Raw genomic sequence first — 25,333 nt, forward strand, 5'->3', positions numbered from 1 at the left:
ACCACAACCAGAACCCCATTTTGGACGGAGACACGTCCAGTAATATTCCCTCGGACAGCCACAGAACTCTGGAATTATGAGTCACCAAAACCAATTTTACTTAACCTTACCCAGTGACAGTTCCATGGAGGTGTTTCCCAACAACACGTTGTGCTGTTACACGGCCAAATTACCTCAGGCCATCCCCTTAGATCACGAAGCCCATTGGGAAGTGGCTTTAGTAGAAATGATTCACTCGACCCAAGTCCTCAATGTCGTTGCCAATCAAAATAAATTTGATGTGGAAGTTTATGACGAACAAATACAACAGTGGATGGATACCCATAGCAAATATGAAAAGAAAACCCCTGGCACAAAAAATCGACATTACACCACCTATCACTTGTTCATTCCCCCAGGTTATTATTTTAGTGGTCAACATTTGGTCAACACCATAACCACCAAGCTTAATGGCGTGTTTGGGGAAGCTTTTAAGAATGTCAAGAACAAAACTGTCACCCTGGAATACCACAAAACAGCTCGTCGCTTCCTGATGAAATTTCCTGAGGGGGATAAAATCATGGGTTTCTATTTTTGTGATGAATTGTTTGACATGTTGGGCGGCAACATGGAGATGAGGAAGAAAGTAGAACAACAAAAAAAAACCCCGAATTATCAATCATTTACGACAACGAGTCTTTTGGTCAGTATTTTCGTACCCCGGTAGAACTGAACCAAGGACTGAATTTGATGTTTATGTACTCCGATGTGGTGGAATACAACGTGGTGGGACACACCTCCGTACCGTTACTGCGTGTCATTCCTTTCAAAGTGGATTCTGCCGCAAACGCTGACGAGGAAGGTGGAAACACTTACCACGTTCACCGCGAATTTGTCCATCCTCACTATTTGCCGGTCAGCAAGTCGTATTTGGACACGGTCAACATTACTATAAAAGGAGATTTGGGACAAAATATTCCATTCACCAAAGGAAAAGTCACGGTGAAACTCCATTTTCGAAAACGGTTCTCTCACGACTCATAAGCAAGTCAAGTATCCAGTGTACCGAGGGGTGGCTCGACAGCGAGGACACGGTTTAGGAGATATGTTAAAATCGGCCTTTCGTTCGGTGGCTCCGGTGTTGAAACCGATGGTGACACGCGGATTGCACGCCTTGAAAGATGCGGCACTGACACAAGGCAAAGAATTTCTCCAAAATGTCATCATCGACAAACAAAACCCTAAAGAAGCCTTCATGAGGGCAGGCAAAAATGTCTTGCTGCAAACGGGCAAAGACCTTTTGGGCCGACGAGACACACCTATAAATGCCCTGCACGCTACCGAGTCTGGTATTCAGCAAGGACAAGGCAGAAAAAGACGACGACGAAGAAAACACCCTTTCACCAGACTTCAAGCGAGAAAGGCCAAGAAAAGAAGAACCGTTCGAGACTTAGACGTTTTCGATTATTGAGAAAGAACAGAACAAAATGATGCACCGAGAGTCTTGCGCCTGTTCCAAGACGGAACTGGATCTGTTTGCCATGCCCCCCACCATGATGACGATGCAAGAATCCCAGTGGGTGGAATTTCACCCGGTCTCCTCATTGACTGATTCCGCTCCCATCGAGTTTGAAATCAAGGGACAGCCCGAAGATTACATCGATCTGAATAGCAGTTACTTGTACTTGAAAGTCAAAGTTCTAGATAAGGGAGGAGATACTATAAGCGGCGAAGAGAAAGTAGCTCCCATCAACAATTTCATGCATTCCTTGTTCAGCTCAGTGGACTTGTACTTGAATAACAAACTGGTCAGCAGCAGCATGGATACTTACCCTTACCGTGCCTACCTGGAAAATCTCTTGACGTACGGAATAGATGCCAAGGATTCTCATCTCAATGCCTGTGTGCTGTGGCAACCTGACGAAGCGGGCGAATTTAATGAAACAGGTCTTGAACCTGACCCCAAAACAAAAACAACCACCAATGAGGGATTTGTAGAACGAAGAAACAGAATCAGAGATGGACAGAGTTTAGAACTGATGGATCGTTTGCATTTGGACATGTGGTTACAAGAGAAATATTTGCTGAACGGAGTGAATGTCCGCCTGAGACTGAATCGTAGCAGTGCCGCTTTCCATTTGTTGGCTAATGAGGATGCTACTACTGGTGGTAATCCCAAAAGCAAAATCGAGGAGGCCAAACTATACGTACGACGCGTGGAAGTGTTACCCAAAGTGGGAAACGACATCAGTCAGACGTTGAGCAGAACGACCGCCAAGTATCCCATACGACGCGTGGAAGTGAAAACCTTCACCATTCCTAGGGGACAGCGATCCATGATCGAAGATCATCTGTTCCAAGGACAGTTACCCAAACGTTTGATCCTTGGTATGGTCGAGAATGAAGCCTTCAACGGACACTTCCTTAAAAATCCTTTCAACTTTCATCATTACAAAGTGTCCAAGATTGAAGTCAGTCGCGATGGCAAGACCTTGTGTACCCAACCTTTCGAACCCGACTTTGACAAGAAGAATTACTTGAGATCGTACTTGTCCCTGTACGAAGCCACGGGACAGTTAGGAACCAACACCAGTCACGGCATTACGTACGACGATTATGAAGGAGGCTACGCTTTGTGGGCTTTCGATTTCACTCCAGACCAAGGCAGCGACGAGGGACATGTCCACCCTATAAAATCCGGCCAGATTCGTGTGGAACTTCAGTTTACAGATCCACTGAAAGAGACAGTGAACGTCATCCTGTATGCAGAATTTGACAATACGATAGAAATCAACAGTTTGAGAGAAGTCATTCTAGATTACTAGAAGTCATGGAAGACTGTTATCCCTCTTTACAAAGTGGAGAAACTTTGGAGATGGAATGTGAGGAGACCGTGGAAGGAGAAGAAGTTGTCATGATGAAGTCAAGATGGCCAGAACAAGAAGCCCATTTAGTCTCCTGTTTTGCCAAACACTTGGTCGACAAAATGACGGAATTGATCAAGAAAAATTGCTATGGATGTCAAAACGATCATCCCAGTCAAATTCAACACGATAAATGCCTAATGTTAAGTCAAGAAGAAAAATTGGACGAGTATCTGGACGAAGCTTGGAGTCTCATCTCAAACAAAGACGTGTTGCACCAGTGGTATAAAGACTTGCGTGAACATTCTTGTCCACCATTAACCACTCAAGAGATCCATCGTATCGAAGCTCTCCTGAATCAGAGTGAGGAAACAGAACGAATAACCGTTTATTCGTCAGACATTTTCAAGCAAAAAGTCAGGATCGAATTGACGACGTATTATTACCTGTGAAGAAAAAAACACAAATCAATGGATACCTGGGAACTTTATTACCTTTTGAACCACAGTTCGTATACGGCTTCTTGGAATCCTGTCGTCTGTGCTAAAGATGAACTCCCTCATCGCAAACCTAAAGACCATCAAGCTTACGTGATCAACACGGACGACAGTCATCTCCCAGGAACCCACTGGGTAGCCGTCTACTTTCCTCAAGAAGGATGTGTGGAATATTTCGATTCGTACGGATTGCCCCCTTTGGAAGACGATATCATCGACTTTATGAGAAGAAATGCTCAAACCACCCGATTCAATAACGTGAAATTACAAGGCACAGATTCTTTGGTGTGTGGACAGTACTGTGTGTATTTTCTGCATCATCGCAGCCTGGGCTATTCCTTAGAACATTTAGTGACTCATTTTGATCCTCGTTCTTCTGCTAGAAACGATGTGAAAGTAGATCGATGGTTTTGTGACCAGTATGCTTATCTTTTGTCTCAAGCTAGGAAACGTAGTGTCCATCAATGGCCTAATGATTTCCAACAGTGGAAATCACAATTTCATTCACAACGTTGTCAGCCCTGTTCAAAGTAGATTGTCTATTGAGAAAAAAATGTTTGTGATTTGAAAAAAAATTGTTTGATGTTATAGTGTTGGATTATTGTTAAAAAATGTTAGAAATGTTGTTGTTTAGTGTAAAGTGATTTTTGAATAAAAAATGTTGTGCTTTGAAAAAATGTCTTTGTCTTTTGTTTAGCTAGAAGAATGTTGGATTGATGCTCTTTGATTTCTTACTATCCCTCTCATGACACTCACTAAACGTTGCGGCTCGAAAACCGTGTGGGGGATGTTTTCCTTCACGTCCGCGCTTTGACTTTAAGAACCGGGGTTGTTTCCAGTCTAGCCATCCATTGTCGACTCATCCTCCTACGAAGATGTGCTCCAAACTAGCTAAGCTCAACGAAGCCTACGTGAATTTGCATAGGGTCAGACACAGTCTGATACCGAAGCCAGAAGAAATAGAGAATGTGAGAATGTTAAAAATCACTGAAGACCTGATAGAAGAGCTCTTCAGAGAAGAAGTGAACAGGGAAAAAGAAGAATGGACAGAGAAGTACAGACTTCAGAGACAGCAGCAACAGCAGCAACAACAGCAGCAACAGCAACAGCAGCAACAACCTGAAGCTGACAGAGGCTTTGTCGATTGTCGTATCGACACTAAAGAGTTCTTCTTCTCTTTCCGAAGAAGCAGACCTATCGCCAGAAAGTCTATCCTCAGAGGACATCGCATTCTTAGAAACTAAAAAAAGAATGCCATAGCAAAACAAAAAAACAGCCCTTTTCAGGGCTACCCAATACTCTAGAAAAGAAATAACCATCAATTTGCCAATGTGTAGGTAGAGTAGTGTGAAAATAAACACTAACTCTTTTTAAAAAAATGTGAGGGTATGTGTTTGTGTATAGGATTGAGTGTTTGTGTGTTTGTAAGTGATCAAGTACGTTGGTGTGGATAGTAGATTAAAATGATGTTTGTTTTTTTGGCTGTTAGAGGTGTATATTTGGAGTTAGATTGGATTGCTTTGCGTATGTGGATAGTCTATTGGAGTGATTTATAAAAAATTTTAAAATAGTGATGGGTAGCATAAAAAGTGAGTGAGTGTTTCTTTTAGGTCCGCGCGTTGTTGTTTTTTGGTCACGATCTAGGTAAGATCAATTTTATGTTTTTAGGGGGATGTTTTCCATCACGTCCGCGCTTTCACTATAAATTGAAACTCGCTGGGCAGTCTAGTTACCCTTGTTGATTGATCAACACCAAAAATGAACACGAGACTGGAGAAACTGTTGGAACTTCATGTGCATCTGGAATATGCCAGGCGCATATTAAATGAACTGGCCGCGGAAGCCATTGTCGAGGAGGGAAGGATAAGAGAGGAGGAAAGAAGAAAGAAAGAAGAGGAGGAGAGAAGATATAAAGAAGAAGAAGAGGAAAGAAGATACAAAGAGGAGGAGAGAAGATACAAAGAAGAGGAGGAGGAAAAGGAGAGAAGAAAAAATTTCAGAATCCCAGAGAGCGAAAATTGGGATTCTGAAGCGACATATCCTGCCTCTGCTCTCTCCCCCCAAAAGGTAAAAAGTAACTGGGGGATAAGATGCGTATGTGGTGCCAGGCCTGGAAGGTGCCACCATTAACCAGGTGTCCATGAAGTTCCAAACAAAACAGCCCTTTTCAGGGCTACCCAATACTCTAGAAAAGAAATAACGATCGATTTGCCAATGTGTGTAGGTAGAGTAGTGTGAATATAAACACTAACTCTTTATTAATAGTGGAAGTGTATGTGTTTGTGTTTGTAAATGTTGAAGTAAGTTTGTGTGTTAGTGTTTGTAAATGATGAAGTAAGTTTGCGTGAATAGTAGATTATGGGTTTATTCATTGATTCTTAGCGTATGTAGAGAGTATAGTTAGGGTTATATTATATGAAATGAGAAAGTAGGGGGATGTTTTCCTTCACGTTCGCGCTTTCACTATAAGAACCCACAGTGTTTGTTGTTCAAACCATTCTGCAAAGAATAAAAAGAAGATGGCGTCAAACCAAATGGACAAAATACAAACCTTACAAGACGTTTTAGACAACTTAGGAATAATGGAACAGATGCTAATAAGACTCGTTGAAGACCATTATTCCTATAGTCCCCATCGTGTAAAGATGGAAATTAACAATTTAAGAAAAGCAAAGGAGAAGATTAGTGGTGTGATGAAGGAAATAAAGGAGGAGAAGGAGGATGAAGAGGAAAAGATAAGAATAAGAACATGGAACGAAAAAATTGAAAAAGAAGAAGAAAATGAGAAGAGGAAGAAAGAAGAGGAGGAAGAGAAGAAAGAAGAGGAGGAGAAAAAAAAGAAGAAAAAGAGTGTAGGTGAGAAAATAAGAAGTTGGTGGAGGAAAAGAAGAAATTAGAAGCAGCAGAAGAAGAAGAAAACCCAAAGGCCCTTTTCAGGGCCAGCCATATATCTCGAAAAGAGATAGCCTTTCCATTGCCTACCCCCTTTTTTTTAAAAAAAAAAAAAATCCCATGTTCAATTTCCCTTGACGCTAATCAGACCCAAGATTTTTTTTCTCCATGGTAAATTTCCCTTGTCGCTAATCGGACCCACGATTTTTTTTTCTCCATGTTAAATTTCCCTTGTCGCTAATCGGACCCACGATTTTTTTTTCTCCATGTTAAATTTCCCTTGTCGCTAGACAGACCCACGATATTTTTCTCCATGTTAATTTCCCTTGTCGCTAATCGGACCCACGATTTTTCTCCATGTTAAATTTCCCTTGTCGCTAATCGGACCCAAGGGTCTCTGTAATGCTAATTCCCATTGTCGCTAATCCGACCCCCTTTACTACTCATTACATCAGGAATGTACTCTGCTTTTAAAATTTTAACTTTCACCGAAATACAAAGAAAATGCAAATGGATCTAAATAAGATAGCCGATCTGTTACTGATAGATTTAGTTCATCATTGGATCGAGTGAACAATCGAAGTCAACGTCTTGTACGATTTCATAACCGGCTCGTCCTCAGTCTGTTTTTGCTTCCTCTGTCGCTGTTCAGACCCCTTGGATCTCGGGATGATACTTTCTACACCCGTCTCAGGACACTCTCAAAATACTTCTTCAGAGATTAATACGTCGCAGGGTTGCGTCACAGGATTATATGTCTCACTGCACTCTTCTCTATGCTTCTCCGTATAGGTCTCAGAATAACATCCCTCATTCGTTCTATACGTCTCTGGAGCTATTTTCCCCCTTTGCTGTCACGTTTCTCCCTCTAATCGGTAAATTAGTTCGTCGGTTCCTTTCGACAATCGTCCCCTTTTTGGACAACAGTTCCCTTTTTACAAGAATTTCTTGCAGATCCTCGGAGTCGTAACCTTTGGGGTTTCCTCTTGTAGGAAAAGCTTAGACTGATTAAAATTCGATGCGGGCGATATTAAAACCTATGAAATTTTGTGTTGGAACACGCCATCTCATTTAACATACCAATCAGAATCAAATATCTCTGCCGCCCTTTTTCCAGAGGCGCCAAAGTCAGGGTCAACTTGACCCTGGTAGTTTGAGTAACAGAGTTTCTGCGTTCTCTCAATTGTGACAACTTTACCATGAAGATAAAGTTTTCCTTGTCCTAAATTATCCGCCTGGCTGCTGTATAAACAAATGTTTAATTAGGAACAGAATTCTCCCTCTAAAGGACATTACCGTACACGGTAGTATGGCGATATGATACGCGCTTGTCTCCATAAATCTAATTAATGGTTGTCTGGTCTCAGCTAATGTATTCTTGTTAGATCGACATAAAATTTGCCACTTCACATAGGCCACCCCCCCCCCCCTTGAAGAGTAAAATCAGGGATTTTGCTCTCCAAACTTTTGGAGATCTAATCTTATTCAGTTACACGACCTCAGGTGAACCCTTCACCTCAGACGTCCCTAGTCTACTTAAGCAGTCAGCTCCTACATTCTCGCTGCCTTTAATGTATCGTACCTGGACTTGGTACTGCTGTAGAAATAATGACCATCTCATTAGTCGTCCATTTGTCAACTTAGCTTGAGTTAAATTTGCTAGTGGTTGGTGGTCAGTTTCCAAAATAAATTTTCGTCCATACAAGTAACGTTGAAATTTAGTTATCCCAAAGATAATCGCCAAGCATTCTTTCTCAGATACCGAATAATTACTTTCTGCAGTCGACAATTTCCTGCTACTGTAAGCAACTGGGAATAAGCTTCCGTCATGCTCTTGTAATAACACTGCCCCTAAACCTCTTTCACACGCGTCAGTACGTAAGACAAAATCTCAGGTCACATCAGGCAATTTCACTACTGCGTCTGACGTCAGTCTGTCCTTTAACGTCTGAAATGCTCGTTCACATGCGTCTGTCCATATAACTTTAGTCGGAGCTTTTTCTCGAGTTAAATCCGTTAAAGGGCTTGCAATAGCGCTGAAGTTAGCAACATATCGACGATAATACCCTGCCAGTCCCAAGAAAGATCGAACTTCCGTCTTAGTGGTCGGTCGTATCGCGTCCCTAAGTTGGTCGACCTTTGAGCTATCTGGGGTTAACGCGTCTTCGCTGAGGGTATGACCTAAGCAGGTTAGTTTTGTAAACCCTATATGGCACTTAGATGGTCGTGCGGTCAGTCCCGTTTGTCGAAGTCGCTCCAAAACATTTTTCAACAGAATGATATGATCGTCCCAAGTAGCTGTCGCTAAGAGTAAATCGTCCATGAAGTTTGAAACTCCAGTCCCCCTTAATGCTTCAAGTAGTTTTCGCATCATACGTGTGAAGACACTCGGCGCATTCTGGACCCCGAATGGCATGACTACCCACTGGTAGGTCCCATCAGGAGTTGCGAAGGCGAGTTTTGCTCTGTCTTCACTTCGAACTGGTATTTGCCAGTATCCCTTGGACAGATCGATTTTCGAAAAATATTTCGCGTTGGTCACCCCGGCAAATATGGACTCAGGGTCAGGCAAAAGTTCCACTTGAAATTCCGTGATCCTGTTCAACTTCCTGTAATCGACGCAAAATCTGTGTGTACCGTCTTTCTTCTGCACTAACACAACAGGAGAGCTATACGCCGACTCCGTGCGTTCTATAACTCCCAAGTCTAACATAGATTGAACTTCATTTCGGACAGTTTCTCATTTTGCATAGGGTAGCGGATATGGCCTTAACTTCACTGGTTTCTCATCCAGTAATTTCAGGGTGAACTCTTCCAACTCCGTCTTGCCAGGTCGTTCTGTCAAGACGCTTGAATAATCTTGGAGTAACGACTCCACTTCCTTACGTTGCTCTGATGTTAACGTCCCGTCAAGCACAACGTCGACGTAGGTTTCTTCCCTCGTCAAAGGACAACTAGGGAGTACTTCCGCCTCTCCTCCGTTGTCGTCGACTTCTTCTGTTACAACTGTAGCTACCACGAACTCTGTGGGTGTTTCTCTTTCACGGTAACGTTTCAAGAGATTTAAGTGGTACAACTTCTCCTTGTCTCCTACCCGGATACGGTAGTTCTGTCCACCTTTTCTCTCCGTTACCACGAATGGTCCCCTCCATAAGACTTGAAGTTTGTTGTGTTCTAACGGTAGCAACACCAACACCTTGTCACCCACCTCGAAGTGACGTTCCTTCGTCCTTTTGTTGTAATATTTGGCTTGACGTCCCCTTGCGTCACAGAGATTCTCCTGAGCCAATTTCGAAACCTCTTCCAGCTTGTTGCGGAGATCAACAACGTATTGGTATGTTGTTCGCACTTCCTCCGATGCTTTCTCATCCGTCCATAATTGTTTTAACACAGCGATGGGTCCCCTGACTGTCCTTCCATATACTAATTCAAAAGGTGAAAAACCCAAACTTGCCTGTGGCACTTCTCGATACGCAAACAGTATCGCAGGAAGGTATCGATCCCAATCCCTAGGTCGACCTCCACCAAACCATTACACTGCGGGTGATACGGGGTAGTCGTCAGGTGTCTAATAGATAGTAATCTATTTACTTCTTCCATCACCTGGCTCACGAACTGCGTCCCCTGGTCAGTCAGTATCTCCTCAGGGACACAACTCTAGACCAAACTCCAAACAAGGCCTCAGCCACCGTGACTGAGTCAATGTTCTTCAAGGCCACTGCCTCTGGGTACCGAGTGGCGTAATCTACTATCGTTAATATATAACGATTACCGCTTTCTGCCGCCGGCTTTATCGGACCTACCAAGTCCATCGCCACCCTCGAGAAAGGTTCGTCAATCAGTGGGGTGGTTCCTAGTGGCACCGGGCGATGGGAGGTCTTGGGTGCCACCCGCTGACACTTGTCGCACGACAAACAATACCTCCGAACATACCCATACACACCTGGCCAGTAGAACTGCCTCACCAACCTATCTCTGGTCTTCGCCACGCCCATGTGGCTTCCAAGTAGACCCTCATGTGCCAGCCTAAGCACTTCTGTTCGCTTCGCTCTGGGCACAACAACTTGCTTGAACGTATCGGTCCCTTTCTTGGCGTACCGATACAAAATACCGCGTTTCGTCGCGAACTTTACCTCGCCGTCTGGCATTCTCCGTATAGACCCATCTTTTGCGTACTTGCGTACCTTGTTGAGAGACAAATCTTCCTCTTGAAGTTTCCTCAACTCGCCAGGTAGCAAATTGTCTATGATCGAAGTCGTGGGTCGTAGCGGCTTTGACCCTGACCTTCGCTTCATAGCCCTCGTCTCAACAGACCCGACGCATACAGGTGTACACGTCATAGGGTTAGGTTGCGGCAACACATACCTACGCCCTAATATTACATCATGAGACAGTCCCAACAAACACGCTGCTTGAATTCGTCCCTTTACATACGGCGAATCAAGATCAATGGTAACGACCGGAAGCGAATCCTTCGTCCGGTTAGCAAACTGGACTTCAACCGTCTCGCCTGTATAATCCCCAGCCTTGACATACTTACTATCCACCAAGACAGGATAACTGCAGCCAGTATCATACAGTACGGTTGCCCTCTCACCGTTAACCGTAGCTACTGCTGTGTTAGTCAACTCCACTGTTTCTTGTCTCTTAACAGTATTCGGAGTTACCGAATTAATCGTTGTCGGACGATACTTCCTACAATCCTTAACGACATGGCCTGGTCTGTTGCAGCCGTAACACACCGGCTCACATTTCCTCCCCGTGGCATCTTTCTCTACCCCCTGAGTCTTCCCCGACCCACGGAAATGTTCTCGGCTGAGATTTCCGGCCCCTGGCCTCCCACCATTCTGTCCATTCCGTCTTTGGGGTGCCACCTCAGTGGTCTTTCTATGCTCGCCGATTCCAGGTCGGTCCCTGCCACCCCAGGTGGTTGGACGCGAGTGCGCGCTCTCATAGCGCTCGGCCATCACGCTTATGTCATCCAAGGTCGAGAACTCACGCTCCGCTAAAAATACAATTAAATCCTTCCTGTACATACTTAAGACGTGCTCTTTCAAAATTTCTTCGCGTATGCCTTCATACGTTAGCGCGGTGCCAGACATTTTCATCCATTTATCAAAAATTACGCGTACTTGGCTATGGAATTGCGCGTGCGTTTCGGTAGCTTTTTTCGACGATTCTCTAAAGAGTTTCCGGAACGTTTCTCCGACAGCTTATAGTGCCGTAGTAGCGCTTTCTTCAGAGCGTCGTAGTCGTCTATCTCCTCCGGTGTCATATTGTGGTAGACGTCTTTCACGGCTCCCTGTAAGAATGCTGAAACATTGATAGCCCACTGATCTCTGGGTAGCTGATGAACCAGTGCCAACTTTTCGAACTGTGTCAAAAAGTTGTCAACAATTTCGTCCTTGTCATTGAACATGGGCATGATGATCTGTATTGGTCGTCTGTCTTCAGATCGTCTACTTGTGGACCCTGGACGTTCGTTCAGATCTTCACCCCTCCTGAACTCGGCTTCGATCCTCAGTCTCTCCATGGCTAACATATGTTCGCGTTCTTTAGATTTCTCCTCGGCCTGCAATCTGGCTAGTTCGAACTCTCGTTCAGCTGCTTGTCTGTCTTTCTCTCGTTCCCTTTCCTCGGCCTGCAATCTGGCTAATTCGAGATCTCGCTCACGCTCAGCTGCTTGTCTGTCTTTCTCTCGTTCACGCTCAGCTGCTTGTCTGTCTTTCTCTCGTTCACGCTCAGCTGCTTGTCTGTCCTTCTCTCGTTCCGCGGCTAATTGCTCCTTGTGTTCCCTAACACTTCGTTCGACAAATTCAGCTGAGTTCCGTCGTAACCTAATTCCTCTCTTCCTATTGACTTAAATTCCCTAACTAATTGTCTGTCTGTCGCCATCCTGGTCTACTTGTAAGGTGACACAAGAATTAAGTCTTTTACCTATAACTTAAGTTTTACTGCCCTATTTGAAAATAGCCCCTCACGTATTTATCGTATGCCTGACTCAGTTAAACCAGACGGTCCCTGTACCAATCAATCAATAAATAAACGGGCAGTACGCAGCTGGAATGCCTCCCCAAATTAGTGCAGCGCTTAACCACTAACAAGGCGTAATTTATTACTGCAGGCTTTGCCTAAATATCTCTTCTCACAAGAGAATACAAAGGAAATTTTCCACTTTACCCCACAAATTTAGAATACGACTTGATAGCAAAGGTATGTGTCTCAATTCTTACAATATTCTCATCACAATATGAAAAGAAATGGCAATAAATTAGCATGCACAATATATATATATATATATATATATATATATATATATATATATATATATATATATATATATATATATATATATATATATATATATATATATATAAACAAAATAGCAGACAATGACTCGATTCACTCTGCTCCTTATTTCTTATAGTAATAATGGAATTATCACTATCTAGATACTAATTTTGTTCTATATTTGATCAGACTCTTTTACTCGAATGAAAATGTTCTGATATCCCGGACGAAAGCTCCCAAATTGTTACACGGGGGGAGTGAATGTCCCTCCGTATTTGGTTTTCGTTATCTAGGGGTTGACCGCCCTCGATGTTATTGCCCGGTTCGAGTAAATATAAATATAAGTGGTGAAACTTATAGGTGGAATAGATAGAGATCTGAGCAGGTATATAGAACAAACCAACACGAGCCCCCGTACATGTAAACAAACAATTTAATCAATTACATACAAACACTGTGAAAATTCATTACATCAGGAATGTACTCTGCTTTTAGAAATTTAACTTTCACCGAAATACAAAGAAAACGCAAATGGATCTAAATAAGATAGCCGATCTGTTACTGATAGATTTAGTTCATCATTGGATCGAGTGAACAATCGAAGTCAACGTCTTGTACGATTTCATAACCGGCTCGTCCTCAGTCTGTTTTTGCTTCCTCTGTCGCTGTTCAGACCCTTTGGATCTCGGGATGATACTTTCTACCACCCGTCTCAGGACACTCTCAAAATAGTTCTTCAGAGATTAATACGTCGCAGGGTTGCGTCACAGGATTATATGTCTCACTGCACTCTTCTCTATGCTTCTCCGTATAGGTCTCAGAATAACATCCCTCATTCATTCTATACGTCTCTCGCGCTATTTTCCCCCTTTGTTGTCACGTTTCTCCCTCTAATCGGTAAATTAGTTCGTCGGTTCCTTTCGACAATCGTCCCCTTTTTGGACAACAGTTCCCTTTTTACGAGAATTTCTTGCAGATCCTCGGAGTCGTAACCTTTGGGGTTTCCTCTTGTAGGAAAAGCTTAGACTGATTAAAATTCGATGCAGGCGATATTAAAACCTATGAAATTTTGTGTTGGAACACGCCCTCTCATTTAACGTACCAATCAGAATCAAATATCTCTGCCGCCCTTTTTCCAGAGGCGCCAAAGTCAGGGTCAACTTGACCCTGGTAGTTTGAGTAACAGAGTTTCTGCGTTCTCTCAATTGTGACAACTTTACCACGAAAATGAAGTTTTCCTTGTCCTAAATTATCCGCCTGGCTGCTGTATAAACAAATGTTTAATTAGGAACAGAATTCTCCCTCTAAAGGACATTACCGTACACGGTAGTATGGCGATATGATACCCGCTTGTCTCCATAAATCTAATTAATGGTTGTCTGGTCTCAGCTAATGTATTCTTGTTAGATCGACATAAAATTTGCCACTTCACACCGACTATTATTAATAACGTTCTGTAGCTAATTAGTGTAGAAATAACCAGCATTTCTTGCTATTATTAATAACATTATGTAGCTAATTAATGTAGAAATAACCAGCATTTCTTACTATTATCAATACCATTATGTAGCTAATTAGTGTAGAAATAACCAGCTATTCCTACTATTATCAATACCATTCTGTAGCTAATTAGTGTAGAAATAACCAGCTATTCCTACTATTATTAATAAGATTATGTAGCTAATTAGTGTAGAACTAACCAGCTATTCCTGCTATTATTAATAACATTATGTAGCTAATTAGAGTAGAAATAACCAGCTATTCCTACTGTTATTAATAACATTCTGTAGCTAATTAGTGTAGAAATTACCAGCATTTCCTACTATTATTAATAACATTCTGTAGCTAATTAGTGTTGAAATAACCAGCTACTCCTACTATTATTAATAACATTCTGTAGCTAATTAGTGTAGAAATTACCAGCTACTCCTACTATTATTAATAACATTATGTAGCTAATTAGTGTAGAAATAACCAGCTATTCCTGCTATTATTAATAACATTATGTAGCTAATTAGAGTAGAAATAACCAGCTATTCCTACTATTATTAATAACATTCTGTAGCTAATTAGTGTAGAAATAACCAGCTACTCCTACTATTATTAATAACGTTCTGTAGCTAATTAGAGTAGAAATAACCAGCTATTCCTACTGTTATTAATATCATTCTGTAGCTAATTAGTGTGGAAATTACCAGCATTTCCTACTATTATTAATAACATTCTGTAGCTAATTAGAGTAGAAATAACCAGCATTTCTTACTATTATCAATAACATTCTGTATCTAATTAGTGTAGAAATAACCAGCTATTCCTACTATTATTAATAACATTCTGTAGCTAATTAGTGTAGAAATTACCAGCTATTCCTACTATTATTAATAACATTCTGTAGCTAATTAGTGTAGAAATAACCAGCTACTCCTACTATTATTAATAACGTTCTGTAGCTAATTAGAGTAGAAATAACCAGCTATTCCTACTGTTATTAATATCATTCTGTAGCTAATTAGTGTGGAAATTACCAGCATTTCCTACTATTATTAATAACATTCTGTAGCTAATTAGAGTAGAAATAACCAGCATTTCTTACTATTATCAATAACATTCTGTATCTAATTAGTGTAGAAATAACCAGCTATTCCTACTATTATTAATAACATTCTGTAGCTAATTAGTGTAGAAATTACCAGCTATTCCTACTATTATTAATAACATTCTGTAGCTAATTAGTGTAGAAATAACCAGCTACTCCTACTATTATTAATAACGTTCTGTAGCTAATTAGAGTAGAAATAACCAGCTATTCCTACTGTTATTAATATCATTCTGTAGCTAATTAGTGTGGAAATTACCAGCATTTCCTACTATTATTAATAACATTCTGTAGCTAATTAGAGTAGAAATAACCAGCATTTCTTACTATTATCAATAACATTCTGTATCTAATTAGTGTAGAAATAACCAGCTATTCCTACTATTATTAATAACATTCTGTAGCTAATTAGTGTAGAAATTACCAGCATTTCCTACTATTATTAATAACATTATGTAGCTAATTAGTGTTGAAATAACCAGCTACTCCTACTATTATTAATAACATTCTGTAGCTAATTAGTGTAGAAATAACCAGCTACTCCTACTATTATTAATAACGTTCTTTAGCTAATTAGTGTAGAAATAACCAGCATTTCTTACTATTATTAATGGCATTATGTAGCTAATTAGTGTAGAAATAACCAGCTATTCCTACTATTATTAATAACATTCTGTAGCTAATTAGTGTTGAAATAACCAGCTACTCCTACTATTATTAATAACATTCTGTAGCTAATTAGTGTAGAAATAACCAGCTATTCCTACTATTAATAATAACATTCTGTAGCTAATTAGTGTAGAAATAACCAGCATTTCCTGCTATTATTAATAACATTCTGTAGCTAATTAGTGTAGAAATTACCAGCATTTCCTACTATTATTAATAACATTATGTAGCTAATTAGTGTTGAAATAACCAGCTACTCCTACTAGTATTAATAACATTCTGTAGCTAATTAGTGTAAAAATAACCAGCTACTCCTACTATCATTAATAACGTTCTGTAGCTAATTAGTGTAGAAATAACCAGCATTTCTTACTATTATTAATGACATTATGTAGCTAATTAGTGTAGAAATAACCAGCTATTCCTACTATTATTAATAACATTCTGTAGCTAATTAGTGTTGAAATAACCAGCTACTCCTACTATTATTAATAACATTCTGTAGCTAATTAGTGTAGAAATAACCAGCTATTCCTACTATTGATAATAACATTCTGTAGCTAATTAGTGTAGAAATAACCAGCATTTCCTACTATTATTAATAACATTCTGTAGCTAATTAGTGTAGAAATTACCAGCATTTCCTAGTATTATTAATAACATTCTGTAGCTAATTAGGGTAGAAATTACCAGCATTTCCTACTGTTATTAATAACATTCTATAGCTAATTAGAGTAGAAATTACCAGCATTTCCTACTATTATTAATAACATTCTTTAGCTAATTAGAGTAGAAATTACCAGCATTTCCTATTTTAAAACAATGTTATTCATCATAGTTTTACTCAAACCATCTTGAAAAAAATTATATCTATGACAACCATATTTGTAAATTTAAACCAACAGCGGATTGCAGTTTAAAAATAGACCCCCTCCAACCATTTGGTTCAATACCATACTGATCCAAGCCAACGACAACTTGCATAATTCCTCCATCTTTGACCGTCTTAATCATGAGCTATAGACAGTATAATTGTAAATCAGACAGACATTGAACAGTTCAACATGAAAGAAACAAAGTTAATATGTCATGTGTGTACAAGTACAAGTCAAATATCTATATATTGTCTTTTTTTAATGCCATGCTTTTACAATATAATACGCTTTTATTTAATACCAAAGTTTCGAGATATAACACACTTTTATTTTATACAACACTTGTCAAAAAAGGCTTTCACCATACTTTTCAAATAAAATGCTCTTTTATATGATACAACTTTTCAAACCTAATACCCTTTCTATATCACACTTTCCAAATACAACAGTCTTTAATTTTATGCCAAACATTTTTATTTTGCACAACACTTTTCAGATATAAAAGGAATTTGTTGTATAGTGTTTTTGCCAATTAGAAAACATTATACAATACTATTCAGATTAATTATTCTTTAATTTTATACAACTTTTCAAAAATAAGACCCTTTCTAAACCACACTATTCAAATATAATACTCTCTAATTTTATACCAAACGTTTCAAATTAAATATTTTTATTTTACACCACACTCTTCAGATATAATAAGAATTTGTTGTATACTGTTTATTACACTTTTCAGACATAACTCTTATTTTATTTCACACTTTTCAAACATAACACTCTTATCTTATTCTCTTCTGGATTTACACTGGTACCGTTTATTTGAGCACCAATATGCATGTGTAAGTGCGTATTCAAATGTTTATGATCAGGGACCGCCGTAGAGAGGCAGACGGAAATACAGACAAATAGATGGTCACGCGGATGTACTGATAACATATTTGCAAATTTGGTAGCCCACTAACATTACAAGTACCTAGATATTTTTTCTGACTGGCTGCTTATCTCTTTGTCCTTCCATTTTTTGTACATGTCTAAACTACATGGATTTTCCTTTTCTGGACTATGTGTAGGATCATAGCCAGACACATCACATGTGTTTCCATCAGTCAGACACATCACATGTGTTTCCATCATAGTCAGACACATAATATGTGTTTTCATCATAGTCAGACACATCACATGTGTTTCCATCATAGTCAGACACATCACATGTGTTTCCATCATAGTCAGACACATCACATGTGTTTCCATCATAGTCAGACACATCACATGTGTTTCCATTACTCATAGCCCCAATGTTTCCCAGATTGGAAGATTAGCCGTTAGGATTCTTAGATGTAAGACCGCTCCGATGGTATATGTGGCTAGAGCGTCTGTCTCTGATGCGGGAGGTCGTTGGATCGAACCGTAGCCGAGTCATACCAAAAACTTATAAAAATAGTACTTGCAGATGCCTCTCTAGGCGTTAATCATGAAGACGTTAGTGTCAGGACTGGTCGGCCAGGTGTCAGGATAATGTAACAGGGTGGACCATAATGCTATAGGCCTATATGTCTGCGGCATGATTCCCAAGTGGCATACGTCACTATAAATTGATACACTGCAGAATTCGATATGACTCAAATTGTTAAAGCTACGTTATAAAATCCAAATCTTAATCTTACCTGTAAGAATAGCTGCATTGCCGGCTGACTTGTTGTACTGGTTTTGAATAAATTTCGGCAGGAATGTCGCCGTACCGGAATTAATGATTCCCTCGGCTGCTCCAGCAATAGTGAAACAGACGTAAGTCGGGTTCCTCAGGAGACGACACACGGCTGCCGGAAACTTCCGAATGGAGATGGCCTCATTTTCAAAACCTGCATGTGATTTTCCGTCGTCATTGTACATCGGACTTACTCTGTTTTCACGGATGCTTCTAGATGCTTAATGAAATATCAGTGGAAAGATGTGTATGTGTTTAAATAATAAAATGACAGACATGCATGCACAGTAAGGACTCCTCTTCCCCTATTCCGAATTAAATCTACTATCCGCAAAAATGTATCTGTAATTCAATCTTCCCATTTGATATCACCTTCAGCATAATTTCGACCGTATCTGTTCAGAACCGATCGCCGCGAGGAGTGTCCAGACAATGGCTTTGGGCCGTTACGCATATACCCTACGTAGAAGGCGAAATAGTTTTCAGAGCAAAGAACTCCATTACTCACCGTCTTAACTACAGTACACCTTTCAATTTCGAAAACACATCGTTTGAACTAGTCCAGACTACACATGCAATGGAACAAAGGTCCGTTCAGTTACCTCAAGCTTTCATAGCATAGAACTCCATTACTTACCGTCTTAACTGCAGTACACATTTCAATTTCGAGCACACTTCGTTTGAACTATTCCAGACTACACATACAATGGAACAAAGGTCCGTCCAGTTCAATCTCTACCGCCCTCATCCTAGCAAACTAAACAATAATACAACCACACAAAAAACAACAAATAACTGGCCGAATCTCTCCTTTTGTAGCAGTTTTTTAACATCACGGAGTATAGAAATTCAATAGGTGACTGTCCTGGAAACCCAACCGCATTAACCACTCCTTGATTCTATTCACATTGTCAATCATAAAGATTCAGTTAGCCAAACCAACGATAATCATGGTCGTATTTTAAACTGGATTCTGCATAGACCTGATGATAATTTGATATGGTCTTCGTTAGTGTCCATCTAACTTGTATCGGATCAAATCTGCATCATATGCAGTCTCATCGTATCGGTTCCCAACCCTTGATCTCTGTTTGCTACTAACAGAAACATCTGTGTGATAAATACAATTCAATTATTGCATGGTATCCAAGGTAGCCTAACAACCTCTCTTTGTTTTGAAATTGTATGGTGTTTGTTTTTTTTTTTTTTATCTTGTCTTCGATGTACCTGTTATCTTATATAGAAAAGAGCTTTGAGCGTCTAAAGATTAGACACATAATTAAGTCCACATTATTATTATCATTATTATTATTATTATTATTATTACACGTGTAATGTAATTGGTTTGTTGCGATATATCGAAATATGTTTGTTAGAAAGAGCATGCATGAGTTATGCTTATAGCATGTGAGTATTCATATTAACTTTGTTAATATTGTCTGCTTGCGTTAAGGAACTGGTGTTTGGCGGTCTAATTTTATTTCGTTACTCATCAAGGGATGGCATTTGCTTCATGATACATGAAAAAGACTCTTGACAAGGGAGCTTCATAATCAAATCAATATACCAAGGTCAAAAACAGCAAATATGCTGACCACCACAACCCTGTGGTAATAAGAATTATATATGCCGAACATAACACGCTTTTGCCATCGTCATAAAATGCCCTTATTTTGTCCACCACACGCTTTAAACACGATCAAATAAGTCTATATTGTGACAACCAGATGTTTTTATCATGGTTAAAAGTAGCCCTTATGCTGACCACTAGACATTTTTACTATGGTCATAAGCTTGTATTCTGTACAACACAATCCTGAGATATTAAAATTTTAGTCCTTGTCCTATTTCCCTCCCAATTATGACTACATTTTCTCAGTCCCATGGTTTGCAACGTTATATGGTCTGACGGATGATATTGAAAGGATTGTAATTTATTCCTGAATTAATAAAAAGCACAAACACGGAATGTAAATAACTCCAGAAGTGTGAAAATGCAAATACTCCCAATGTAATTTACTCCAGAAATTGGAATATACAAACGCAATGAATGTAGTTTACTTCGGACACAGGAGTATACAAGTAAACCGAATGTAATTTACTCCTGACAAAGATATATCCAAATAAAGGGAATGTAATTTACTCCTGACAAAGGTATACCCAAATAAAGGGAATGTAATTTACTCCTGACAAAGGTATATCCAAATAAAGGGAATGTAATTTACTCCTGACAAAGGTATATCCAACTAAAGGGAATGTAATTTACTCCTGACAATAGAATATGCAAGTAAAGTGTATTTACTTGTTACTCATCTTAAGTTACAAACAAGAAAACTGTAGTTAACTGTGTTCCTTTGCAAAGCATAATATGTGTATAGCACTACTGAAGGGTGATAACAACACACCATATAAAGTATTTGAAAATTAGACTATTTACTTTCGTTACTATAGTGTACTCCATATATGGTTCATGACAATTAAACAATTTACTTTCATTATTATAGTGCACTCCATTTATAGTCCTTGAAACTAGACAATTTACTTTCATTACTATAGTGTACTCCATATGTAGTCCTTGATATTAGGCAATTTACTTTCATCACTATAGTGTACTCCATATATAGACCTTGATGTTAGACAATTTACTTTCATTGCTATAGTGTACTCCATTTATAGTCCTTGAAATTAGACAATTTACTTTCATTACTATAGTGTACTCCATATGTAGTCCTTGATATTAGGCAATTTACTTTCATCACTATAGTGTACTCCATTTATAGTCCTTGATATTAGGCAATTTACTTTCATTGCTATAGTGTACTCCATATATAGTCCTTGAAATTAGACAATTTACTTTCATTGCTATAGTGTACTCCATTTATAGTCCTTGATATTAGGCAATTTACTTTCATCACTATAGTGTACTCCATATATAGTCCTTGATGTTAGACAATTTACTTTCATTGCTATAGTGTACTCCATTTATAGTCGTTGAAATTAAACAATTTACTTTCATTAGTATAGTGTACTCCATGTATAGTCCTTGAAATTAGACTATTTACTTCATTACTATAGTGTACTCCATTTATAGTCCTTGAAATTAGACACTTTACATGCATTATTATAGTGTACTCCATTTAGAGTCCTCGTAAATAGACTATTTAACTGTATAACTATACTGCATTCCATTTACAGTCATTGCAAATTAGACAACAAATCTTACTCGGCAGTTCCGCCCCGAAAGCGGACAGAGGCACAGCGATAAGCCAGAAGAGGCCACAGGACGAGAGAAATCCCAGCCACCAAGCGCCTACCCAACGTGGATCAGATGTCGTTATCATCAATCTAGAAAAATATGTAGATAAGAAAGATTGTAATCTTTGCTCTTGGGAGACTGCTTCTCTCGAATTATGATTGCATCTCTGGCATTGTGCAAGTTTACTGCTGGCAAAGCATGCAATATAACGCGCATTTATCATAGATTATCTATCTCTCTATATATCTATCTGCTTAACTATCTGTCTATCTGTCTCTCTCTATATCTATCTATCTATTTATCTATCTATATATCTATTTTTCTATCTATCTATCTATCGATCTATCTATCTATCTATCTATCTATCTATCTATCTATCTATCTATCATGCATCTAGTGCGTCTTACGTATAATTATTGCAGTCTTAAGTATGACTATGATATCAGCGGAGTCAATGACTGGATTGTATCGGGTGATTGGTATATATTTGAGTCTTACCTAGGGCTGTATTACATCGAGTCAGTCGTAAATATAATTGACATCGGATGACTCGAGTTAGTCTTAAATAGGAGAGGATGATATCGAGTGACTGTTAAATAGGACCGCATGGCATCGAGTGAGTCTTTATAGGACTGTATTACATCGAGTGAGTCTTGACTTGAACTGTATGACATTATGTAAAATTTAGATGCTTAAGAAAGTGAATATCTCGTAAATTTTATATTGATGTGATCAATTCCACTGTTTTTATGTATACTTCGTTTTTGATTTTATCAGAAAAAGTAATGTCTCTTTATCTACCTGTGTGGGTCGACGTGTTCAAAATCCACGTAAATGTTCAGAAAGGTACCGCCAACAATGTATCCAATACCTGGACCAAGAAGGGAACATCCGTAAAATATACCTATGTAAATTAGAAATATTGTGACAAAATGAAAGTGATAGGATATTCTCTAATTGAATGACAAGTGTAACATTTTGTAAAGCAGGGGGAAATCACCTTATTCAGCCAACGGCCAGATTGCATTTTCTAAGACCACTCGAGGGCCGCAAACACTAATTTCTTTAATATAATTACTGTTCACGGGCCAGATTTATGTGTTCGTTTAATTTGTCACGAGAGCCGGACAGAACACATTCGTGGGCTAGGTGTTGTGCAGCCTGGCTGTAAAGGATGTCTGCGAAGTATGCTACAGTGTAGGTAAAAGGCAAATCCATATATATACATGGATCAAATGCCTACTAAGCAAAGGAACATTTTATATATAAGTCTATAGTTGTTTGTTCAGATTTTAAATACACATAATAAGAGTTAGAAATTGAAATACGAAAGGAACTGGTACAAACAGATTATTAGATAGACAGAGATGAGGAAAAATAACACATACGCGTTAAATAGTTTCTGTATTAAATTCAACACACGTAAGTTATACTAGCAACAGTAATTGTAGTAGTAGTAGTAGTAGTAGTAGTAGTAGTAGCAGCATTAGTTTCCGTTGTTGTAATCGTATCTGTAATATATATTGAGTGAATCCTTGAGGGAGAATACTACTTTATTACTACTACTATTGCTGCTACTACTACTATTGCTACTAATGTTCATAACCAGGAGAAGACGAAGAAGAAGAAGTAAAATAAGAAGAAGAAGAACAAGAAAGAAAGAAAGAAAGAAAGAAAGAAAGAAAGAAAGAAAGAGAAAAGAAAAGAAAGAAAGAAAGAGAAAAGAAAGAAATACAGAAAGAAAGAAAGAAAACGGTAACGGGCAGAGGATAAGAAGCACCAGACACATGATCTTCAAGGTGGAAGGTTTACATCTTATTATTGTCTAGAACATCCTTACCTGACAAACACCATGCACAGAGCGATGCCTGAACATCCTTGCATCCACCTGACCAACACATTGGACACATCGATTCCAGAACACCCTCATATCAACCTGACCCAAACCATGCACAAAGTGATTCAAGAACACACTTATATCCACCTGACCAACACCATGCACAGAGCGATTCCACAACACCTTTACATCCACCTGACTAATACCATGCACAGAGTGATGCCAGAAAACCCTCACATCCACCTGACCAACACCATCATACAGCGATGCCAGAACACCCTTACACCCATCTGACCAACACCATGCACACAGCAGTTCCAAAACATTCTTACCACCTGACCCGAACCATGTACAATGCGGTTCCATAACACCCTTACATCTACCAGACCAACACGATGCCCAAAGCTATTCCATAACACCCTTACATCCACCTGACCAACACCATGCACATAGCGATGCCAGAACACCCGTATATCCACCTGACACACACAATGCACAAAGCGATTCCAGAACACCCACACATCCATCTGACCCACACCACGCACACAACGTTTCCAGAACACCCTTACCTCCACGTGACCAACGCCATGCGCTAAGCTATTCTAGAACACTCTCAAACCCGCTTGACCCACATCAGGCACAGAACGACGCAAGAATGCCCTCACGTATACCTGACACACATCATGCAAAAAGACCAACTTCATTATTACCTGACCCACATTATACACAAAGCGATGCCAGAACACCATCAAACGCACCTGACCCGCACCATGCACATAGCAATGCCAGAACACCCTTACATTCACCTTACCTACATTATGCGCAAAGCGATTCAAGAGCACCCTTACATCTACCTGACCCACACAATGCGCAAGACGATTCCTGAATAACTTCAAATCCATTTGACCCACATCATACAAATAGTGATGAAAGAACACCCTCACGTCTACCTGGCACACATCATGAACAAAGATATGCAAGAACACCCTCATTTCTACCTGACATACATCATGCACAAAGCGATACCAGAACACTTTCATTTCTACCTGACCCACATTATGCACACAGCGATACCAGAACACCATTCCTACGTGACCCACATTATGTACAAAGCGATGCCAGAATACCCTCACATCGATCAGTCCTACATAATACACAGGTCATTGCTATGTCAATGTTACATCGACCTGGCCTATATCATTCCCATATCAATGTCCTTCACAGGGAACACAATAAATGGATATAATGGCCAGAGAAAACCGAAAAGTCTAAGATGTTAAGAGATCATGTTTTGGTATGGTTGGCACACTTGGCAGTATGACCTGAAGAAGACATGGATAGAAACAAAGCCTGCCTAGCTAAAGAAAACGGCACATGTCCTCACCACCAGACTAAATCGGATGATCCTTAACACACAAGGCTCAAGGAACTTTACCAGTGTCAGCAGAAAGAGATGAAAAATAACCACCTTGAGTTGCAATTTGAAAAATAAATAAATAAATAAATAATAATAATAATAATAATAATAATAATAACAATAATACCAAGATATAGTGGCGAACTGGTAGCAGGTACGCTGTCGTCGATCAATCCAACTCCAACCGTAAATAGGATAGCACCCCCTAGACCGTGAAGACACTGACCGAGTATAAGGACATATAAGTAAACCTGAAGACCCTCATCTTGGCACTGTTCTTCATTCTCTGAGTAATACAAAATGTATAATGAATGTCTGAGCACTGCCTTAAGAAACACAAATTTTGACTAGCGTCACGAAAACAAACCCACCTTCCAAGCCATCACAGCATTAAATACAAATTATTAGCTAGATGATCGATCACATTTACAGAATAAGAACGTTTATTTAGC

At 39.4% G+C, this 25,333-nt stretch overlaps 1 protein-coding gene across 1 annotated transcript in view; it reads right to left on the reverse strand.

Moving 5' to 3' along the window:
• LOC149769951 (uncharacterized) overlaps positions 1–25,333 on the reverse strand; it is a gene marked incomplete at its 3' end in the record, with an annotated part of 60,740 nt that overhangs the window by 27,237 nt on the left and 8,170 nt on the right. The window contains exons 3-8 of the mRNA XM_089949622.1: positions 25,009–25,167; positions 22,429–22,531; positions 21,595–21,716; positions 18,331–18,591; positions 10,176–11,237; positions 9,119–9,655 (exon numbers count right to left, since the gene is read on the reverse strand). Of these exons, the coding sequence (XP_089805748.1) occupies positions 9,119–9,655; positions 10,176–11,237; positions 18,331–18,591; positions 21,595–21,716; positions 22,429–22,531; positions 25,009–25,167 (2,244 nt within the window). The remainder of the gene's footprint in view (positions 1–9,118; positions 9,656–10,175; positions 11,238–18,330; positions 18,592–21,594; positions 21,717–22,428; positions 22,532–25,008; positions 25,168–25,333) is intronic.

Source organism: Sinohyriopsis cumingii, unplaced genomic scaffold, assembly GCF_028554795.1.
Source record: "Sinohyriopsis cumingii isolate HCF-2022 unplaced genomic scaffold, ASM2855479v2 utg002963l, whole genome shotgun sequence".
NCBI classification, from domain to species: domain Eukaryota; kingdom Metazoa; phylum Mollusca; class Bivalvia; order Unionida; family Unionidae; genus Sinohyriopsis; species Sinohyriopsis cumingii.